The sequence below is a fragment of the Ips typographus genome, linkage group LG16, assembly GCF_016097725.1.
Source record: "Ips typographus isolate SLU linkage group LG16, UJ_Ityp_2.0, whole genome shotgun sequence".
In the NCBI taxonomy this organism is placed as follows: domain Eukaryota; kingdom Metazoa; phylum Arthropoda; class Insecta; order Coleoptera; family Curculionidae; genus Ips; species Ips typographus.
This window is the reverse complement of record NC_138437.1, coordinates 7,317,811-7,335,902: the sequence shown is the minus strand read 5'-3', so window position 1 is coordinate 7,335,902 and position 18,092 is coordinate 7,317,811. Positions and strand designations below refer to the sequence as shown.

The 18,092-nt window shown below is 34.9% G+C and overlaps 4 protein-coding genes across 13 annotated transcripts in view; 2 read left to right on the top strand and 2 right to left on the bottom strand.

Annotated features, from left to right (window-relative positions):
* Cirl (Calcium-independent receptor for alpha-latrotoxin) overlaps positions 1–9,541 on the top strand; it is a 62,952-nt gene extending 53,411 nt beyond the window's left edge. For 6 of the 10 annotated variants that reach the window (XM_081993953.1, XM_081993958.1, XM_081993959.1 and 3 more), the window contains 10 exons: positions 25–690; positions 1,031–1,629; positions 1,687–1,852; positions 1,912–2,126; positions 2,292–2,395; positions 4,145–4,183; positions 4,454–4,622; positions 5,239–5,478; positions 6,882–7,148; positions 7,808–9,541. In XM_081993953.1, coding sequence (XP_081850079.1) covers positions 25–690; positions 1,031–1,629; positions 1,687–1,852; positions 1,912–2,126; positions 2,292–2,395; positions 4,145–4,183; positions 4,454–4,622; positions 5,239–5,478; positions 6,882–7,148; positions 7,808–8,521 — 3,179 coding nt within the window. In that variant the 3' untranslated portion in view covers positions 8,522–9,541. Of the gene's footprint in view, positions 1–24; positions 691–1,030; positions 1,630–1,686; positions 1,853–1,911; positions 2,127–2,291; positions 2,396–4,144; positions 4,184–4,453; positions 4,623–5,238; positions 5,633–6,881; positions 7,149–7,807 lie in introns of all 10 variants that reach the window. The other 4 variants (XR_014180876.1, XM_081993956.1, XM_081993955.1 and 1 more) reach the window with 4 other exon arrangements.
* Positions 9,542–9,643: 102 nt separating this feature from the next.
* On the bottom strand, positions 9,644–13,804 carry colt (carnitine/acylcarnitine carrier protein colt, mitochondrial). The gene is made up of 4 exons (XM_081993972.1): positions 13,611–13,804; positions 13,124–13,556; positions 10,202–10,378; positions 9,644–10,144 (listed from the first exon to the last, which is right to left on the bottom strand). Exons 1-4 carry the CDS (start codon positions 13,701–13,703, stop codon positions 9,915–9,917), a joined length of 933 nt encoding a protein of 310 aa, XP_081850098.1. The 5' UTR covers positions 13,704–13,804; the 3' UTR covers positions 9,644–9,914.
* LOC145738851 (uncharacterized) lies at positions 10,725–13,113 on the top strand. Its single transcript, XM_081993971.1, has 3 exons — positions 10,725–10,877; positions 10,948–11,094; positions 11,151–13,113. The coding sequence occupies exons 1-3, from the start codon at positions 10,827–10,829 to the stop codon at positions 13,044–13,046; spliced, it is 2,094 nt and encodes a 697-aa protein (XP_081850097.1). The 5' UTR covers positions 10,725–10,826; the 3' UTR covers positions 13,047–13,113.
* A 227-nt stretch (positions 13,805–14,031) lies between the features above and the next one.
* On the bottom strand, positions 14,032–17,986 carry alien (COP9 signalosome complex subunit 2 alien). Its single transcript, XM_081993874.1, has 8 exons — positions 17,613–17,986; positions 17,195–17,515; positions 16,784–17,126; positions 15,478–15,616; positions 15,238–15,428; positions 15,044–15,185; positions 14,913–14,984; positions 14,032–14,854 (listed from the first exon to the last, which is right to left on the bottom strand). Exons 1-8 carry the CDS (start codon positions 17,658–17,660, stop codon positions 14,782–14,784), a joined length of 1,329 nt encoding a protein of 442 aa, XP_081850000.1. The 5' UTR covers positions 17,661–17,986; the 3' UTR covers positions 14,032–14,781.
* Between the last annotated feature and the right edge of the window lie 106 nt (positions 17,987–18,092).

Genomic DNA, 18,092 nt, shown 5'->3' with positions numbered 1-18,092 from the left:
TCAATTAACTGTTTCTCTCTCTAGCCGATGCCACTTCTACATTTTCATATTCGCCGTCAATTCCCAGCGTTTATCCGTGGCCTCAAGATTCAGAATATCTTCCTTACCATTGCAACTCAACAACTGTAAGAAATATATTCTGGAAGAGCACCCGAATAAACGAAACTGCCGTTCAACCATGTCCTCCTGGAACTACGGGTTTTGCCAAGTGGCATTGTTCCGAATTGTCCCCTAACATTCCTAAGTGGGCCCCAACGAACCCAGATCTCAGTGAATGCAGATCAGTTTGGTTAACCAGCTTAGAACAACGACTACTCTTGGGGAAAGATTTGCTTATGTCTATTATAAGAGACTTGTCCATGGTTACGGGTAGCAAAACATTGTACGGAGGAGATATGGCGATCACTACCAAGATTATACAGAAAATGACTGAAAAAATGTCTCAGGATATTCAGACGTTCCCAGATACCAGGCAGAGGGAAGAAATTGTTACTGAGATGCTGGGATATGTTGCCAAGACTAGTAGCAATTTATTAGACGCTACGCAGTATTCTTCTTGGAAAGACCTCAGCTACAGGGATCAAATGAGTGTAGCTACTACACTGCTTATTGGGCTCGAGGAGAACGCTTTCTTACTAGCTGATACAGTGACTAGTCAGAAAACTGTAAATAGAAACGAGAAAAACATATGTAAGTTGTATTTTTTGTTAAATTACTTGCAACTAACTATAAAACGACAGTTTGTTTATGAATTTATCGAGGTTTTCGGTCACGTAAAACTGTTTTGTTCTCGCTATGTGCCAAACTTACATTAGCTAAAAAACGATAAAAATGCAGTAAAAATCTATAAATACAAGTAAAAATTTCAGTGTAAAGTTTCTCTCCAGTCAAATTATAATAATAAATAATTTGTAAAGTTTTCTTACATATGAGAGTGTATCATCTCAGTGATCAACCTCGATTTCTTCAGTTTTGTTTTAGGAAAGTTGACTTTCACTATTAAACTGTACTTACATCGCATTATTTTTAGTGCTTTCTGTTCGAGTACTGGACACAAAGCTATTATCGGACGAGGTATTTCCTTCCGGTTTCAAAATGACTAATTGGATAGCCAGCAATGATTCCATAGAACTATCAAAAGAAGCATTGCTAGAAAATAGTGACGGAAACTTAGTACGATTAGTATTTGTTGCATTTGATAGACTCGAAGAAATTCTACAAGGACAGCCTGGCTCTGATAGTAACAATACAAGAATCCTGAATAGTAAAGTTATATCAGCGAGTTTAGGTAAAGGACGACATATTCAACTAAGAGAACCTGTAAGACTGACGTTGAAACATATAAAAACTGAGAACGTGAGCAATCCAAAATGCGTGTTTTGGGACTATACCACCAATTCTTGGTCAGAAGAAGGTTGTCATGTGGACAGTTCAGATTCAAATTTCACACATACAGTGTGTTTTTGTGACCATTTGACGAACTTTGCAATTTTAATGGATGTTAACGATGTTTATTTGCCAATACCTCACGAAATAGCACTTCAAGTCATAACTTATATCGGATGTATAGTGTCGATTATTTGTCTTATATTGGCGATCGTGACATTTCAGTTATTTCGCGGGCTCAAGGTATGATTGAATTCTTATGGAAATCTGTTCGAATTGTAAAGTTTAATTTTGTTTCAGAGCGACAGAACAACGATACACTGTAACTTATGTGCATGCCTCCTCATAGCTGAATTCATATTTTTAGTTGGTATAAACAGGACTGACAATCGAATATTTTGTGGTGTGATCGCTGGATTTTTACAGTACTTTTTCCTGTGCGCTTTTGTATGGATGTTTTTCGAAGGTATCTTATCTTATTCTAATTCCGACAAATAGGACTATTGTTATATTGTTATTTTTCAGGTTTCCAACTTTACGTTATGTTGATTGAAGTTTTCGAAGTGGAGAGGTCCAGAATTAGATGGTATTACATTTTTGCTTATGGGTTGCCGCTTTTGATCGTGTTCGTGTCGGCCACTGTTTACCCTCAGGGTTATGGAACTGCCAGGCATTGTTGGTTAAAGACTGACAATTATTTTATTTACTCGTTTGTAGGACCTGTCATTTTAGTAATCTTGGTAAGTGGTGCTTTCCATAATGTAATTTATCAATTCCTTTAATAAAGATTTTGCTTATACTTTTTATTATTAACTTTTGAGCCTACATATTGAAACTGTGCTGTGTAGGAGAGCTGACGCCTCTGAGGTTATGGCATATTGAAACTTTTTTAATTTTGTTTTCAGCTGAATGTCATATTTTTGACAATGGCAATAGTAATGATGTGCAGGCATGCAAGCGCTTCTGTGTCCATGAAAAATAAAGAACATTCCCGCCTTGCTAGCACGAGGTAATTATTTACATATTTTACATATAATTTTATTACTATATGGGCTTTTGCTACTATTGTTGTCTGTTTAAGGAAATAATATTCAAGGGGGTTAGTCAATACTTAATCGAGAGCATGAAATATAACTAATCTTAATTTGGAATTAAGTGCATGGATTATCTGTAATTTAACTTATAATACAGAACATAAACAAGTTCTGAATGATTAATAATTGTCTCGCTGATTGCAATAAAGATAGGTGTACACACGAGCTTTGAGCAATCAGCAGCGGTTTTAATTATTATAGCAAGTAAAATGGTTTCTTAGATTAGTTGAATGTTGCATAATTGTTTATAGCATGATTTCAATTTTCAAATTTCCAATCGATACTTCACACGACCTTATTACTTCCCGTTTAAATTACTTTGCATTCGAAAGCGGCCGCCGCGCCGATAAGTTTTGCACTTTAAAAATCTAATTTACTTATTTTAATTAACTTTGATTCACCAGCGACGCAGCTTTCACTTTTAACAATTTTTGATTCAATAGAGGTGAAGAATAAATGACAAAACTTAGTTACCCACACATTCACAAACAAAACCTGTTTTAACCATTAACGAATGTTTAAAAATTGTATTCCTTTGTGATGGGTAACCTTTTAGCGAGAAGAGAGAGAGGAATGGAGACTGAGAGAATTCATTACTTCTCTATCATTGTTCGCAGATCAGATTTTTGTGTTAACAAATTTCAGTTGTATAACTTGGCGCCTACACAAAGATTTTACGATGTTGGGTAATAAGAGGCATAAAAGTAATAATTGCCTATCTAGTGGGTCCCGCAATTTGTGTCACTACAAAAACTATTTGTGGGATTAAATTTGATCATTAAGAGGTTTGAAGTATCAATGAGAAAATAATCGACGTTTAATTTAAAAGTAATCAAATCCACCGACATGCTGTTTTAATTCCACGTTCACATTTAATACAGGATTTAATCCCACTTTTGCATTATTTTAGAGAAATTCCACCTATAACTAGCAGTAATAATAATCTGACCTAGATTGCATTATAGCGGAAAATTGGGTGGAAATTTTCTAAAAAACATATTACACTGTATGTTTTTTTGGTTAATTATGTGGTAGTTAGTTTGTATGTACTTTTTTTTTTATTGGGTAGCCTAGTAGTACGTTTTTCTAGTCTAGCAAAATGAATGTTACAATACTGCATACACAAGCAAAACCAAGTTACACAATCTGTGTGTTGTTAAGTTTGTACCTAATCATGAAGAAATTACTGGTAAAAAATATTTAAAAAAAGTATGTTTTTATCCAACTAATTAAAAAAATATAGGCACATAGTTAACAGGTACAAGTTTTTGGAGGCCTCATTTGCATATCAATGCTTTCTGCAAAGTAAATTCAAATTAGACAAATCAAGGGAATTGTGTCATGATAAAATCATTTCATTAAATCCCTGGGACCCTGGTGGGCACCTATTAATTTTTTCTTGTGATTAATAAATTGCTAGTTATTCTTTTTCCGATCCTCCGTAACATTGTTTTTATTTATTAACGAAAATTTTGTTTCAACAAGACATGAAAAGCGTACTAATGTGTTATTTTATAAGGGCATCAGAGTCTGGCATTAATTCTAATGGAATGTTTTAGAGATTAATGTCATCCCTATAGATATATTTTTCCAGATAGCACTGGCCTGGTGTAAATACTGTTCTAATGAATTCTTTTTCTTGCATGGCAATCTTACATTGGTAGTGGAAAGGAAGAAAGTGCACTTCGAATGAAATTTGACTTGTAAGGACACTTTTTCTAACATTAACGCTTACTTAGCTCGGCAACGACGATTGGAAATAGAGGCGATTAAGCCGCAGTAATGAGGGTTTTAATCGTCATCGCCGGGCATTTTACGAAAGCAATTTAGCACACTAAGCTTTAATTCAAACACGGCATGTTATTAAAAAGGCATGTTAGACATTCCTTCTCATGAGAGTATAGGATTTAGCTAACACAAACATTTATAAGGTTCAATCAGAACTGGATCCGTAACTTAAGTAAACATTTCAGGGCATGGTTGAAAGGAGCGTTCGTACTAGTTTTCCTACTAGGATTGACTTGGATCTTCGGATTTTTCTATATTAACCAGGAATCGGTCGCTATGGCTTATTTGTTTGCCACGTTCAATTCCTTCCAAGGATTCTTTATCTTCTTGTTTCACTGTGTGCAAAACGAAAAAGTAAGTAACAATTTATAGATTTCCAATTGCTCCGTAGGCTGAATTTTTGACATATTAAAGAAATTTCTAACATTAGGCTTTCTTTTTGTAAAGTTTATCAGGCAATTCTAACGAACAAAAACGTCCTTCTTAATGACGAGCACTTAGAAGTTTAACCCAAGTCAAGTTCTTTTGTTTGTTACTGATACACCAAACTTACATATCTGTTAGTGTCTGGACGATGTAACAATAAAGGTCGCGAGAACATTGACAGTTTGAAACAAAAGAACTACAAAGTTCCTTACTGACCTAACAACCACTAAAAACAACACTTAGTTTAAAATTCGGATATTGTTCTTTTAAGTAATATTGTAGCCTTTATACAGTAGAGTAAGACTAATGTTTTGCTAGGTTAGAAAAAAAAAGTTTAAACTGGGATTAACACAGTTACTAAAGTTTCATGTTTTCATTGTTCAGAGAAGGCAGACAATTAAATCCGATTGCTCTATAGGTTACTATCTCGTTTCAACCGTAAAAATATATCTTTAACATTTGAAAATGTATTTACCGAACTCAGTCAGTGATATACTGTCATAGTTTATGGTAAGGAGATTGGATTGATTGGATTTGATTTTAGGTGCGAAAAGAATATCGTAAGTTCATACGAAGACATTCCTGGCTACCAAAATGCTTGCGATGTTCGAAATCGAGCAGCGGACCTGGTGGAAGCAGCAGTGCAAACACTGGAAGTTGCACAGCCTCTGGAGGAGTTGGAAAGGAAAGACGACCGAGCCTATACGGTTCCAACGGAAACCCTTCGGGCGGTACCAACTCCCATTCGACGGACAATTCCGTGTTAACTCCTCACGGAACAAGTGTGGGTACCAATAGCAACAACAGTATAGTGATCTCGAATAATCTAAATAACTCGCGGCCTACGGCACTAGTGCAGATTTTGTCTAGAACCGATCTGAACAATGCTAGTACCACCATGACCAACCACAATCGACAGCATAACGTGTCCCAGCAAGGTACAAATGATGTTCGAATTTGCGTTTATACACTAGGCTAGCTAATTTTACAATACTTATATACAACTGCGCAGCTTCGATTTGCGTGCCGCGTTTAACAGTTTGACTACTAATTGTAACGAAAGATGGTCTAGTGTGTACGCAACTTATTGCCAAATAATTGTTTTTGCGTCCTCTTCATGGTTTGTTTGCTTTTTTCTATACAACTTTCATGCAAGTTCTAGTATCCGTTCGTTCGATTTGTGTACTTCGACTGTCTGTTCTTATTGTTTTTACTTCTTTTAATAGTTCGCACAAGCGATACAGCACAAAGCTCAGTAGGAAAGTTTCTTACCGTAAAAAAAAAAATTTTCTTATATAAAGTGGATGGACAACTACACCAGCAATTGCCATGGTCTTGACTTGGTCATATGGAAATTCGGAAAACGAGAAAGTAAAAAAAATCAATAGTAGATATGTTGCGGTTTCTCTTTAATCACGATTATTTTTCAGTTCGAATTCAAAAACAGGTTTGAACTTGATTTTTCAAGTGTTATTATTAATTAAGGAGTGCGACTAAGAAGTTGTCATTTGTAATATTAGAGTTTCTGCACCAGCAGACTGAAGAGTCAATTTTGTTGTATACATATATAGTAGTTTATTTTTAAAAACTTAGTCTAAATTGGCAATTACTGGATTCATAATCCTAATAAAACTACAAAGACTAAAAACTTTCCTAGCCGAGCCGACGTAGTTTCGCTATTCTGGTCTAACTTAATTCTTAGCACTTAGTAGGGACATGTTTTAGTACAACAGTAGAGTCCGTTATAGTCGTTTTGTTCATTCAAGGATGTATCATAGATTAACTCACTTTAACAATCATATGATCCATTCCAAGAATGTCTTCCAGTTTACTGTCTTTATGAAGGGCCTTCCACTCTACTTAATCAAAAACACGCGTATCAAGGAAAGAAGTATCATAGTTTCATACCTGTCGTGATCAAGCTTTACTAACTGTGGAGTGCTATGGTGGTGCCCGCATTGTTGCCTACTCTATCTCTGGCATGCCTCTTTAGGTGGTAGCCATGTTGTGGAACTGTACTAACGCTTCCGCTTACTCTAAATGCGCCCCCTACTCAAAGATCCAACGACCTGCAATTTTCTGTTCACATTTGTTCTCTAGATTTGGTCATGGGGTTATAAGAATTTGCAGACTTAAAGATTTTTGATTGTGGGGCTGGAATAGACGGTGATGGATTTTACTTTTCAGTTACAACGAAGTTGGAACTCCCAGAGCTGCACGAACGTGAACCGAGCATGTCGCACACCTGTACCCACTTCTACATCGGCCAACATGGCTGCTACTCTGTGTCGCCCCCCGCGTCCCACCGATTCCGTTCCTTTACCCGACCCAGAAGCCCCTAACACTTCCACCCTTCCTTACATTCGCAATTTCTATAAAAACTCCGTTATTAACCCTAACATACCCAAATCAGTTTCCACTTGGGGTCCTCTGCACAAACCCTTACACTGGAAGGTTCGTACTTAATTAACTGCTTTCGTAGTCATTTTGTATTATTAAACTGCATGCATCTCTTCTAGACGCCTTATTTAACCCCCTCTATAGAGAGGCTCAAAGATTGGTTCTTTTTTTCACTTACAAATAGACAGTTGAAATGGACAAGCAGATTTATTAATCCGTGATTTTTTTAATATATTTAAATTAAACGAGAGGTTTTTTGAGGCGCCACACCCGAACTATGATTTTGGTTTTAATACTCTGGTTACTCAATTAATTGCGTATTAATTGAAAGTTGTTATACAGCAAACTAAAGTTTTATAAATCCTATAAAGACAAGAAAAGTAATTAAATTAATTACTATATTGGATGATTTTATCACTACTTTACCTTTATCTATCTGCCAAAAAAAAGAGGAATATTAGATAAATACGTGAAAAAATTACTTGGTGCTAGTGTGGTACTTTTACATATTTCACCAGAGTGTAAGTGTCTTACTTCTCTAATTTCAACTGCTGTACCAAGTCAAACCCAAATTTGTATTTAGTCAAGTTTACAAAAAAACTGTGAATTTACAGCCAAAATCGATCGATCAGGGTGCCATCAAATCATTTCGTCACTTTTTTCATTGAGCAATTTTTTCTCCCATTATTGATAAACAACTTTTCGTATTTCAGAACATTTCTTTTAAGTCGTACAGTCGTGATTCTGGTCACGGAGGGTCGGAACAAGAGGAATCTCCAAGGACTCATATGATAATGGCAGCAGAAGCTCACCGTCTTTCGTCAACTTTGGCCAAGGAAGGACAACGTCCGCTCCAAGCTAGTCAACAAGCGGCATTCTCAGAGTATGGAATGCGAGCAGGTCCTCAGCAAGCTCACTGCGTAGCGACGGGAAGGAAGAAGCTAAATTCCGCCAAACCTCATCACTGGGGTCATCATACTTACACTGAAATCTATGACGGACAAAACCCTCGAGGACTGTTAACTGCCGAAGATGACCCGGTGTATGAAGAAATTGATAGGAATGAAATTCAAGTCAGTGACATGAGCGACGAAGATGCGAAAAGACAGAGCGATATGAGTCGTCAAAGTTCTAGATCTTACGGGGATCATCGTCCATTGATTCCTTACAGTCCCGGGGCCGATCGGAGTTTTCTGGAAGTTCTAGGAAATCAAAAAGAGATGGAGTATAGACTGCGGTGTAATAACGTTGGAGTCCCTTATCGCACCCCTCAAGGAGATGCCGCTATGAGGTCGTTAGCAGCTGTTTTGGATGGGGAGACTGTAGTGTGTCATTTGGAGCCTCCGGAGATGTTTCCACACCAGCATTTAGATGTTACTTACGTGTCGCGAACTTTGTCCCACCTTCCCCCTTACAGTGAAAGTTAGAAACTGCCATTCGCAAGTAATTATCTGTGATTATCGCATGATCAGACTGTTTGGTCATATTAATTAATAATTTCGTTAGTAAGGCTCAGCTTGGATGAAAGAAAGTGATAATTTTATATTAATCGACTATTTTATAAAAAGAACTGTTTCATATGAGTTATTCCAGTCAGCCCGATAGGTTATGTAATTCGTGATCATTGTAAGTATAAACGACCATAAGTTTCGCTTAGGAAATCTCATTTTGGCTCTCTCTATCTCTCCTTAAGTGTGCATGTGTGTATTTAATGACGCTTTGTAGTTACTTTCTTGAATAACCGGGGGAGACCATCATGCGAAAATTTCAGTTTACATAAAACTTATTGTAATAATAATCGCTCCACTTGTTTTATAAATATATTTTCTTCTAAGTGATTCTACTGGTCTAAAAAGAAACGACTCGTTGCAATAAGTTTCTTGTTTATATAATCGTAGGGCTAGGACGCCCATCTATATAGTTTCCATAAAGTAATACGAGAATAATGTAATATTTGTTACGCATATAGGGACCTACCCAACGCACCTGTATTTTTATTAATCTGAATAGTGATGTGTAATGATTTAGAAAACCCGATCGTTAAAGTTGAGTTACTGGAACTAACAACTGACAATTTGCTATTGATTCCAGTAATTGTATGATAACCCTCTCTTCCAGACAAGTATTAAATTAGAACATTGAAAATTATGTTAGCTATGTTAATATACGTGCGCAACATTGATGTCTAACTTTTACTCTGATCTGTCAAACCACCCCGTGTAGCCGTAAAAGACCAATGTTCGTACCACTTAATCATTATTATTGTTGGTAATCTAGGTCCTTGACTAAAGCAATCCAAATTTTTTACCTTATCTAATTTAGAGAGAAAACGATTGTTCTTTATTTATTTGTAAATAAAAATTGTCTTGTTTTACTTTGTAGTGCTGTTTAAGTTATGACTTAGCTAGCACGGATTTGTAAATATTTAAATAAAAATGGCAACTGCACTTTTTGTTTGTTTTATTTTTGACCTCTGCCTTTTCGAACTTCCATTTCAGAACTGACATTTTTCCTACATTTATTGGTTATGTACCATTAAAACTCCAAAGCGCACTGGTAGGTATTTATTAAGTCAAAAGCCCATATTACCATACAATGTGTAAAAGATTGACTTTACTTCGGGCCTTGTAGCCCTGACACGATCATTTCTAGCGATAGTACCTTCAGACAATAATACTAATAATATATTACATTTACAATAACTTTATGAACTATAACCCGTAACATAACAATAAACACAGATCACAGATGTTCAATATTAAAATAACTGTTGAATAGATAATTACTACCCTAACAAAATCATTAGGGCACTGGAATAAACTACGTAATGTGACTTAACTCGGAAGCTTTGTCGATTTCGATCTCCCTATCGCTTCTGAAGTGATTTAAGAGTTTCTTTCCCAATTCAAACCCTAAGAAACAAGCCGCATTTGCTGGGAACGCCCTCAGTAAAACCGGCGTAATTCCCCTATACAAAGCTAAAGCTCCTTCTGTCCTGATAAGTTCACTGAACACGTCCCTAATTCCATTCGGATATCGTTCCACAGGAGCTAAAAACATAAAAAATTATCGGTATGCTCTCAGACATACTTCGATAATCCCCTTACAAGTTTGTAAACGACTTTTAAGCACATCAGCCGGCATTCCAACCAGCCAATTAGCTATTCCTGCAATGCCTCCACTGAAAATTGTTCCTAATATGCTTGGTTGGTCCTTGTCGTCATTGGTTATATAATTTTGCACGGCTTCGTATGTTAAAAAGTACACACCGCTAGCAGGTACATCTGCAATAAAAACATTTTTAAAGAAACCAATACTTTAAACATAATTCAAGATCTCTGAAAAAGTACTCAGGGTTAATGAAAAACACTTCCTATACGTTCATAAAATACCAATAAACTTGATGATGTTCGACTATTTTTATTTCAAGGCATATACCGTATGCACTTGTTCGTAATAAAAAATAACCAAGATACAGTAACAAATCTTAAACCTCCTACTAAGAGTAGCAGGTCCAGTCAGGTAATTCCCTTATCTATGTAAACATATTCAAGGAAAGAGTTCCCCTTTATGAAATGGCGTTACTTTAAAACAGATAAAATATAGATTATTTCGAATTTTATTTGAGCTTTTACGGAAATGTGTGGGTGTTTGTATCCTGTAAAATATATTACAGACGCTAGTCGGTTACAAATCCTTCGACGGTGCAGTGAAATAAATTAAAGCCCTAAAATGGATTTTTATCGGAAAGTGGCCATCGTTTTAGGTATTTGCAGCTTAAACGTAAGTAACTGACAAAACCGCTTTGATAACTTTTATAAACCACCGTTATTGCATTGGACATTTTATGCAGGCCTACGCATGGGATAAGGAATTAAGTTGTCCTTTAATTTGTACGTGCCAGCTGCAGCATCTCACCGAAACTGCAATTTACCGATTTATGCAAAACGACAAAGTAAAATTAAATCCTGGAGAGATGGGAATAGTGGAAAACAACGAGGTATTTACGTCAATATTAAAACCTATTTATATTAAACACCATTGTAATATATTTAGGTAATCTATGATGAAACCCTGGATGATATAGAAGTCATAAACGAAAGTCACCGCATCACAGTAGTCAGATCAGCAACATGCATTTTACAAACTGAAACAGACCCACTGGACTTGATTGAATCGTTGCCGGTAAATTTTGAAAGCCTAACATTCATACAAGCTTACCAATCTGGCAACAAAACCATCAAATTTAGTTGGCTGACTAAATTTGAGAAGCTCATGAGCTTAGAATTGGTAGGCCCCACTGTTTTCCGCAAGGATGTACAAAACCACTTAACGTGCCATATTGACTATTCTCTAGAAAATTTAAACTTTCTTAACTTAGAAAGAGTGCTAGTTAAAAATTCTAAAGAACAAATACAGTCATTTCTAGAAGTTCTAAAAGAAAACGAAAACATTACTTTTGAGTATGTGCAAAAAATGGATGGAAATATACACCCAATAACAATAATACAAAAAAGCTCTCCAAATGAAGAAGTAGTTCCCTATGAGGTGTACAAGGAACAACGAAAAACTAAAGGAGAAATTCCATTATTTACTGGCTTCAAAGGACTTCGACTTTTAAGAATAGCAAACTGTGAACTCAACAGTATTAATTGGGAAATGTTTGACGGTCTCGAGGAGCTACAGTATCTAATTCTGGAACGCAACAATCTGAGTTTTATCCCATCTTTTGCTTTTTATGGGACTCCAAGTTTGAGAAGCCTCTCCTTAGCACATAACAAACTCTTAGACATTGAACTGACAGACCTGGCGGGATTGCTTCAATTAGAATATTTGGATCTAACTTACAACAATTTTACTCACTTGTCTGAACTATCTTTTCCCCCATTTCCACGTTTGAAGCTGGCCAACTTTGCTAATAACCCTATTAGTGTAATTTTTCCTAATACTTTTGAAGTTATGAATACAACAGATTCACTCATAATAGGAAGTGAGGCTATGGCTTTGACTCTACTTCCAAACTCATTTGCAGGACTAAGACTATTGAAAACTTTAACTATTAACAATGTTAATGTTCCTGTATTGAAAAGAAGCTTCTTTGAAGGGTTGTTTCAGTTGAAGGAGCTAACTCTGACAGGAAATATAAATAAAATAGAGTTTGATGCTTTCCAAGAAATGAGCAATTTAGAAAGTTTAACTCTCAGCAACTGTAATATTTACAATATATCCATGGATGGCTTTCTTGGATTAAACAAACTTAGATACCTGGACATTTCTAAAAATCAGCTGGAGTATATTCCCACTGGAGTTTTTGATGATTTGGATAGCATCCGGGAAATTTATCTAAATGGTAACCAATTTAAAGCTCTTCCTCGCGACATATTCACAAAGATCCATCCAAAACTTCTAAGACTAAATGACAATCCTTGGCATTGCAGCTGTGAAATGAGTGAGTGGAAACCCATTATTGCTAGTAGGATAAAGCAGAAAACTACAAAAAGCTGTGACTTTTCAATAGATAAAGGTATAGGATGTGCTTCTATGGACAACAAAATAGAATATAAATATGTGTATGATGTGAGAGTTTCCCCAAAATGTATTGAACCCAAACAGTTTAAGAACTGGAGTGTTTTCCATGCCATGAGGAAAATATTGAAGTGTCCAGACTACAAACCTAAAGTTTTAAAACATATAATCAAAGACAAAGCTGCTAACTCCACTCAAGTTGCTAGTGCAGAAAACCAATCAAAAGCTACTATTTCCAAACTAAAATCCAAAACAAGAAAAATAAAGTATCTGAAATACAAACTAAAGAAAAAGTCACTTATGACTAATAAAATTAATTTGAATGAGCCTGTTATTGATAGCAGTTTAGACAATGACCTAACCAGCATACAAATCCACTCTGAAGAAATAAACACCCTCAGAAGATCACAGAAAATCTTAAAGTAACACTACTAACTATTATTTTTTTTTAATGTACATAATATATAAATATAAACCTAATAATGAAATCAAATTTGTATTACCTCTCATTAAAGTTGCCATTCCTCCTCTATATAAAGCAGCAATTCCACCTTCCTTATACAACTTAAACACTACATCTACTGGACCATTATAGACTTTAACTTTGGAGTCACATCCCTGGATTTGTAGCAGACATTTAATTCTCTCTCCAGGAGTCATTATGGATGTAGTAAAAATTCCAGAAAATGCTCCTGCCATGAAGTACTGAATGTAAGTATGCTTTGACTTGTCTTCAGGGCAAAATAGCTTCTTGCCTACCCCAAACCCCATAAAAGACAATGCAAATATTGGTGATACCCCAAGTAGAGGTGCTCCCATTCCTTTAAAAAGACCTGATGGTCCATCATGCTTAACAATTTTACTGAAACAATCTAAGGTTCCACTGTATTGAGGTTTTTCACCTGGTTTCGGTAGAGACATTGTTTGCAACCTTACCTGCAAGTGTGGTTGTACAGTTTGTTGTTTTGAAGCTTTCTAGGACAAACTTACCTTGACTGTGTCTAGGGGGTGTCCCACTAGTATAGTGGAAATGCCTCCAAAACCACCACATATAAGGTAGTCCAAGGGGCTCATGTCAGTCATTTTTTAAGTAAGTAAGTTGATTTTGGGGCCACAAAGGTCTATAAGTAACCTAACCTAAACCTAGCATTATTGCCTTCGCCAATTTATTAGGTTAACTTGCTTTGTGTGTCCTCTTCTTTTTGCGAAACCAAGCTTTCGACGTACAGAAAACTTTATGTAATTGCGATTCCCGGCAACCCCAAATAGATGGCGCTCGATAGAAAGTTAACAATTGGCAAAGTGAGTTTTCAGTTAAGTTGTGAACCAACCAAGCAAATTCAGTGTTTTGTAATCCAGAAAGATGGACATCATAGATAATATGAAATAGTAAATTATTAAAAACACAAGAAATAATAAATTCTTATTTATTAGAAAATGTTAACAAGATGAAACACAAACTTGGCAAAATATATAGAGAAAGTAAACGCAAAAAATAGCATCATTTTGAAGTTATTTCAAAATATATTACAAGAGGAGCACTTTCATTATTTACTATAAAACATATTACATGCATATGTACAAAAAAATGGTAATAAATACTAAATTGGCCACATATAGCCGCAACCTGAAATAGTACATACAATAAGACGCGGAACTCTCCTGATGGCCTTCTCCTCCAGTAATATGCACATTTGATAATTTATATATGAAAAAGCTTAAACACGTGATATTCACATGACGTAAAAATCTATAGTAATGCAACGATTTTATAAACCTGCAATTAAGACTATTGATTCAATAAAATAATAACAATTAATAAAATAATGAGACATTTACTATTCAATAAGGTGAGAAACGGCTAAAAATAATAAACAATTTATCAGGTATTGTTTATCAGGATAGTTTTCTAATATATGCCCTAGCCATTGCATAGCGGGCACCCAACTATCAATCAATTACTTATAATCGTTGCATTACTAGTAAAATGTAATACTAATATTGCCCAGCTTAACAATAAAAACTGAAACAAAAAGTGTATCTCTTAATCATCATCACTGATTTCGTTTTTCCATGTGGCAAAATAATTGAGACAATGAAACAAAAAACAGGCGCTAAGCGCTATCACTTCCAACTCCCCGCTTGTTGTTATTCTTGGATATCAGGCCATCTTATTTACAATTGATGAGTGTAAAGTACTTAATTGATTGGCCCATCTATCTAATGCATTATACCTAAAAAAGATATTTTAATTAGATGAGTATTAAACTACCATCTGGAATGCATACTAACCTAGCTGTATTTATGGTAGTTCTTTCCAAGAATAACACTTGATTTACTTGATCAATTCGGCCTTGAATTGTACTGGAAGAAGTATTTATATTAATGACATGTAAAAATAACAAAAGAAAGTAAAAACATACTTATCTAATATGCAGGCAACCAGAAGACTCTCCACTTCTTGGACATCTATATTGAGCTCATTAGAAATAAAAGGAATTTGTATTCTTGTATAAGGTTTAATAAGTTTTATTAGTACTTGAGTCCTAATGTTCCTTAAGAGATCTTAAATGAAGAAAAATTATGACAAAATCATTAAACATGAGCAAATACCTACCTTCAATATGCTCCCTTATAAAAAGATCATCCATAATGTTTTGCCTATTCTGTTTCAAGATACATTCAAATTCATTAATATCATTATTTTGGTATGCTGTCACTAAATTCGTCATAGCTAGGATTTCAGGGTCGTTTTTGTAAGGTTTGGCTTCTTGAGAATCAAAAGGATTTATTCCAGACTTCATTAACCTAAATGTCATATTTAATATACACTCCTCAGTAAAAAAAACTAACTTACATATTAGCTAAAACCAAATATTTAAGACATGTTGTTCGTCTAGGACTTCCAGATTCATCATAGTTTTTAAAAGCCTCAAAGAAGTCGGTATGGGCCTTTTCAAATTCACCTTCCCTTAAATGCATTTTACCACCACATTCTAAAATCACCAAACAAACTGACATTACACAAGGATGTCCTAGCAATATGGGGTTGTTTTGAGTGGCCACAATGTAGTTTTATAAGTGGGATGCATAAAAAACAGAAATTTTCAGCCTTTTCAAGCTCCATAGAGCCAGCACAGCATTTTTGACGTCACGATGACGTAACTTGGCAAAAACATAATTTGACATCAGTTTTCAAATATAGATGTCTAAGCTTTCAAGGATTTTAAATCAATTGAACCTAAGTAGTACAAGATCAATTTTTAGTTGTTATTACAATTTTGAACTGCCAAAATAGTTAACTTTACAAGGCCAATTCCTTCAGAACAAACTTCCATTATTATCTATACTTTTCAGCTAAAGATTAGCTCGAAACAACTAGGAAACTAAAAGGAAAACAGCGATTTTCATTTACAGACCTCTAGTTCCATTAAAAAATTTGTAACTGTAGGTCTAGTGCCTCCAATATCCATTCAGTTTATACTAAAATACTTCATTTGTATCTTTAATAGTTTCAGTCTTAAAATGTAAATACTTTCCAATTTAAATTTGAAACCATTATCAGACATGACAAACTCATTTCAAACTTAAATACTGTAAGGCTCTGTAAAGCAGGTTTTACACCAAAAGTTTTAATTCAAAGAAATTGGAAACATTTATTTTATCAAATTTTATGCCTCAAATAAATTCATGAACTTCTTGGAGCATAAAGTGATTTGATTTTACACTTATCAAACTTTTATGTCAAAGCTGTCAATGAAAACAGTTTGACCAACCAAACCAAGTGAATTTATAGTGTTTAGGTGGTAATAATTACAGATTATTCCTACTTGTTTTTCTGGTATTTTTGATATTTTTGTTTTGAAATTTCATAATCATCCTGAATACTGTGTTAATGTATTGAATTCTGCAGCTCTCACTCTCACTTTTTCATTTTTCTCTGTTGGCATTACGCAAAATGGCAAGTTTGAGCAAATAATTTGGATGAAAATAGATCCTGTCCTATTCCATAACAAATTCTTTAACATCAAAGCGTGGTGTAAAACCTGCTTTAGACACTATTCAAATAATTCATTAAATAGCCTATACAGAATACAGAAGTTAAGATTTTTGACAGTCTCATTATACCTACATATTATTTTATTAATAAATAAAAAATTTACCTCTTATAACCCCCATTATTAAAGGATGAGGAATAGCACTTTTAATATGTAGTGATTGTTCATACAAAGTCTTAAGTTTCTTGTTGTTTTTCTGGGCTGTATACATCTGAATTTCCAGAGCATAAATCTCTAACAATTGAGTGCCCTTCTTCAAGTCATCCTCACCATCATCAGTCTGACAAGATTGGTGAAGTTGCTTAAGTATTTTTGCCAACTTATTATAGTCCTCTCTATCATAATAAAGTTTTCCTAGTTTGGTATTGGTTTTAAACCATAACCTGTCATTTTTAGCATCTTTCAGAGCTTCTAAGGTGGTTTCATAGAAATTTTGCAGCAGTTCCATCTGAAATATGAATTAGGTATGTTTAGTAGCTTAACTCTAAAAGGTAAAGCACTATCTATTCAACTTACATTTCTTGATGTGGAAATGTAGTCCAAAATGGAGTTAATAGATTTTTCACTATGATTTCTAGTTACTGCACTTTTAATATAGGTTAACAATTGTTTATAACGAACCATCATCTCGTCGTAATTTGACAATCGAAAATTTATTTTGATCATCTGTTTTAAAGCCTTAAAACCCCATTCTCCCTTGTCACCTCCTTCAAGATCCAAAACCTTCTGAAATGATGCTAAGGCCGCTCTAGGCTCTTCTTCCTTAAGAGCTTTACTGTTATAGTACTGATTTTCCAAATCTACGTCCGGTTCTGAGTTGCTGTCTTCCGAATATTCCTAGAAATAACAATATAGGTACAAAACAAATTTCCACTAGTCTGAAAACCTCGCAAAGTTAGGTTAGATTACTATTTGTTCAACAAGATACACTTACCAGACCATAGTCTTCCTCATCATCGCACATGAAATCGTCGTCAGACATTGTCGGTGACGAATCCTAGGACAGCTTTTTTTGATCAAAAAGTCCTCTCAAAAGAGAGAAATAAATTTTTCAAAAATAAACCAAGCCAACAGCTGCCCTTGGCATAGAGGAATAGAGCTGTCAACAATTCATTGCCGGGACGGCACCAATTTCACAAGTAATACTAGTTACTATTCTTTCAGATGATTATGACTTGTACAATTTTAAATTTAGAGTATGTGAGATGGGTTGAAAGACCAAACTTTTAGCTAAAACCTTTAAAATTTGCAATATACTTTTCCGAAACTACTTAAAAAAATCCGTTACGGGACTGGCTGATGTATTTCCAGTGACTGATGTCATCTGTCGAAAGTCAAAAAGAAATACGTTCATATACTTCGTATACGTTGTTGACTAGTGATCTCTAGTGAGGTAATGCTGAACTACAAAACA

What these genes read in the sequence shown, in the direction of transcription:
- colt (XM_081993972.1), bottom strand. Translation starts at nt 13,703, where the DNA reads ATGACTGACATGAGCCCCTTGGACTACCTTATATGTGGTGGTTTTGGA. An exon ending in ACCCCCTAGACACAGTCAAG is followed by an intron (nt 13,557 to 13,610) that starts GTAAGTTTGTCC and finishes CCACACTTGCAG; the next exon opens with GTAAGGTTGCAAACAATGTC. An exon ending in TAAAAGTCGTTTACAAACTT is followed by an intron (nt 10,145 to 10,201) that starts GTAAGGGGATTA and finishes TTATGTTTTTAG; the next exon opens with CTCCTGTGGAACGATATCCG.
- LOC145738851 (XM_081993971.1), top strand. Translation starts at nt 10,827, where the DNA reads ATGGATTTTTATCGGAAAGTGGCCATCGTTTTAGGTATTTGCAGCTTA. An exon ending in TAGGTATTTGCAGCTTAAAC is followed by an intron (nt 10,878 to 10,947) that starts GTAAGTAACTGA and finishes CATTTTATGCAG; the next exon opens with GCCTACGCATGGGATAAGGA. An exon ending in GAATAGTGGAAAACAACGAG is followed by an intron (nt 11,095 to 11,150) that starts GTATTTACGTCA and finishes TAATATATTTAG; the next exon opens with GTAATCTATGATGAAACCCT.
- alien (XM_081993874.1), bottom strand. Translation starts at nt 17,660, where the DNA reads ATGTCTGACGACGATTTCATGTGCGATGATGAGGAAGACTATGGTCTG. An exon ending in TATTTGGTTTTAGCTAATAT is followed by an intron (nt 15,429 to 15,477) that starts GTAAGTTAGTTT and finishes TATGACATTTAG; the next exon opens with GTTAATGAAGTCTGGAATAA. An exon ending in TATAAGGGAGCATATTGAAG is followed by an intron (nt 15,186 to 15,237) that starts GTAGGTATTTGC and finishes TCTTCATTTAAG; the next exon opens with ATCTCTTAAGGAACATTAGG.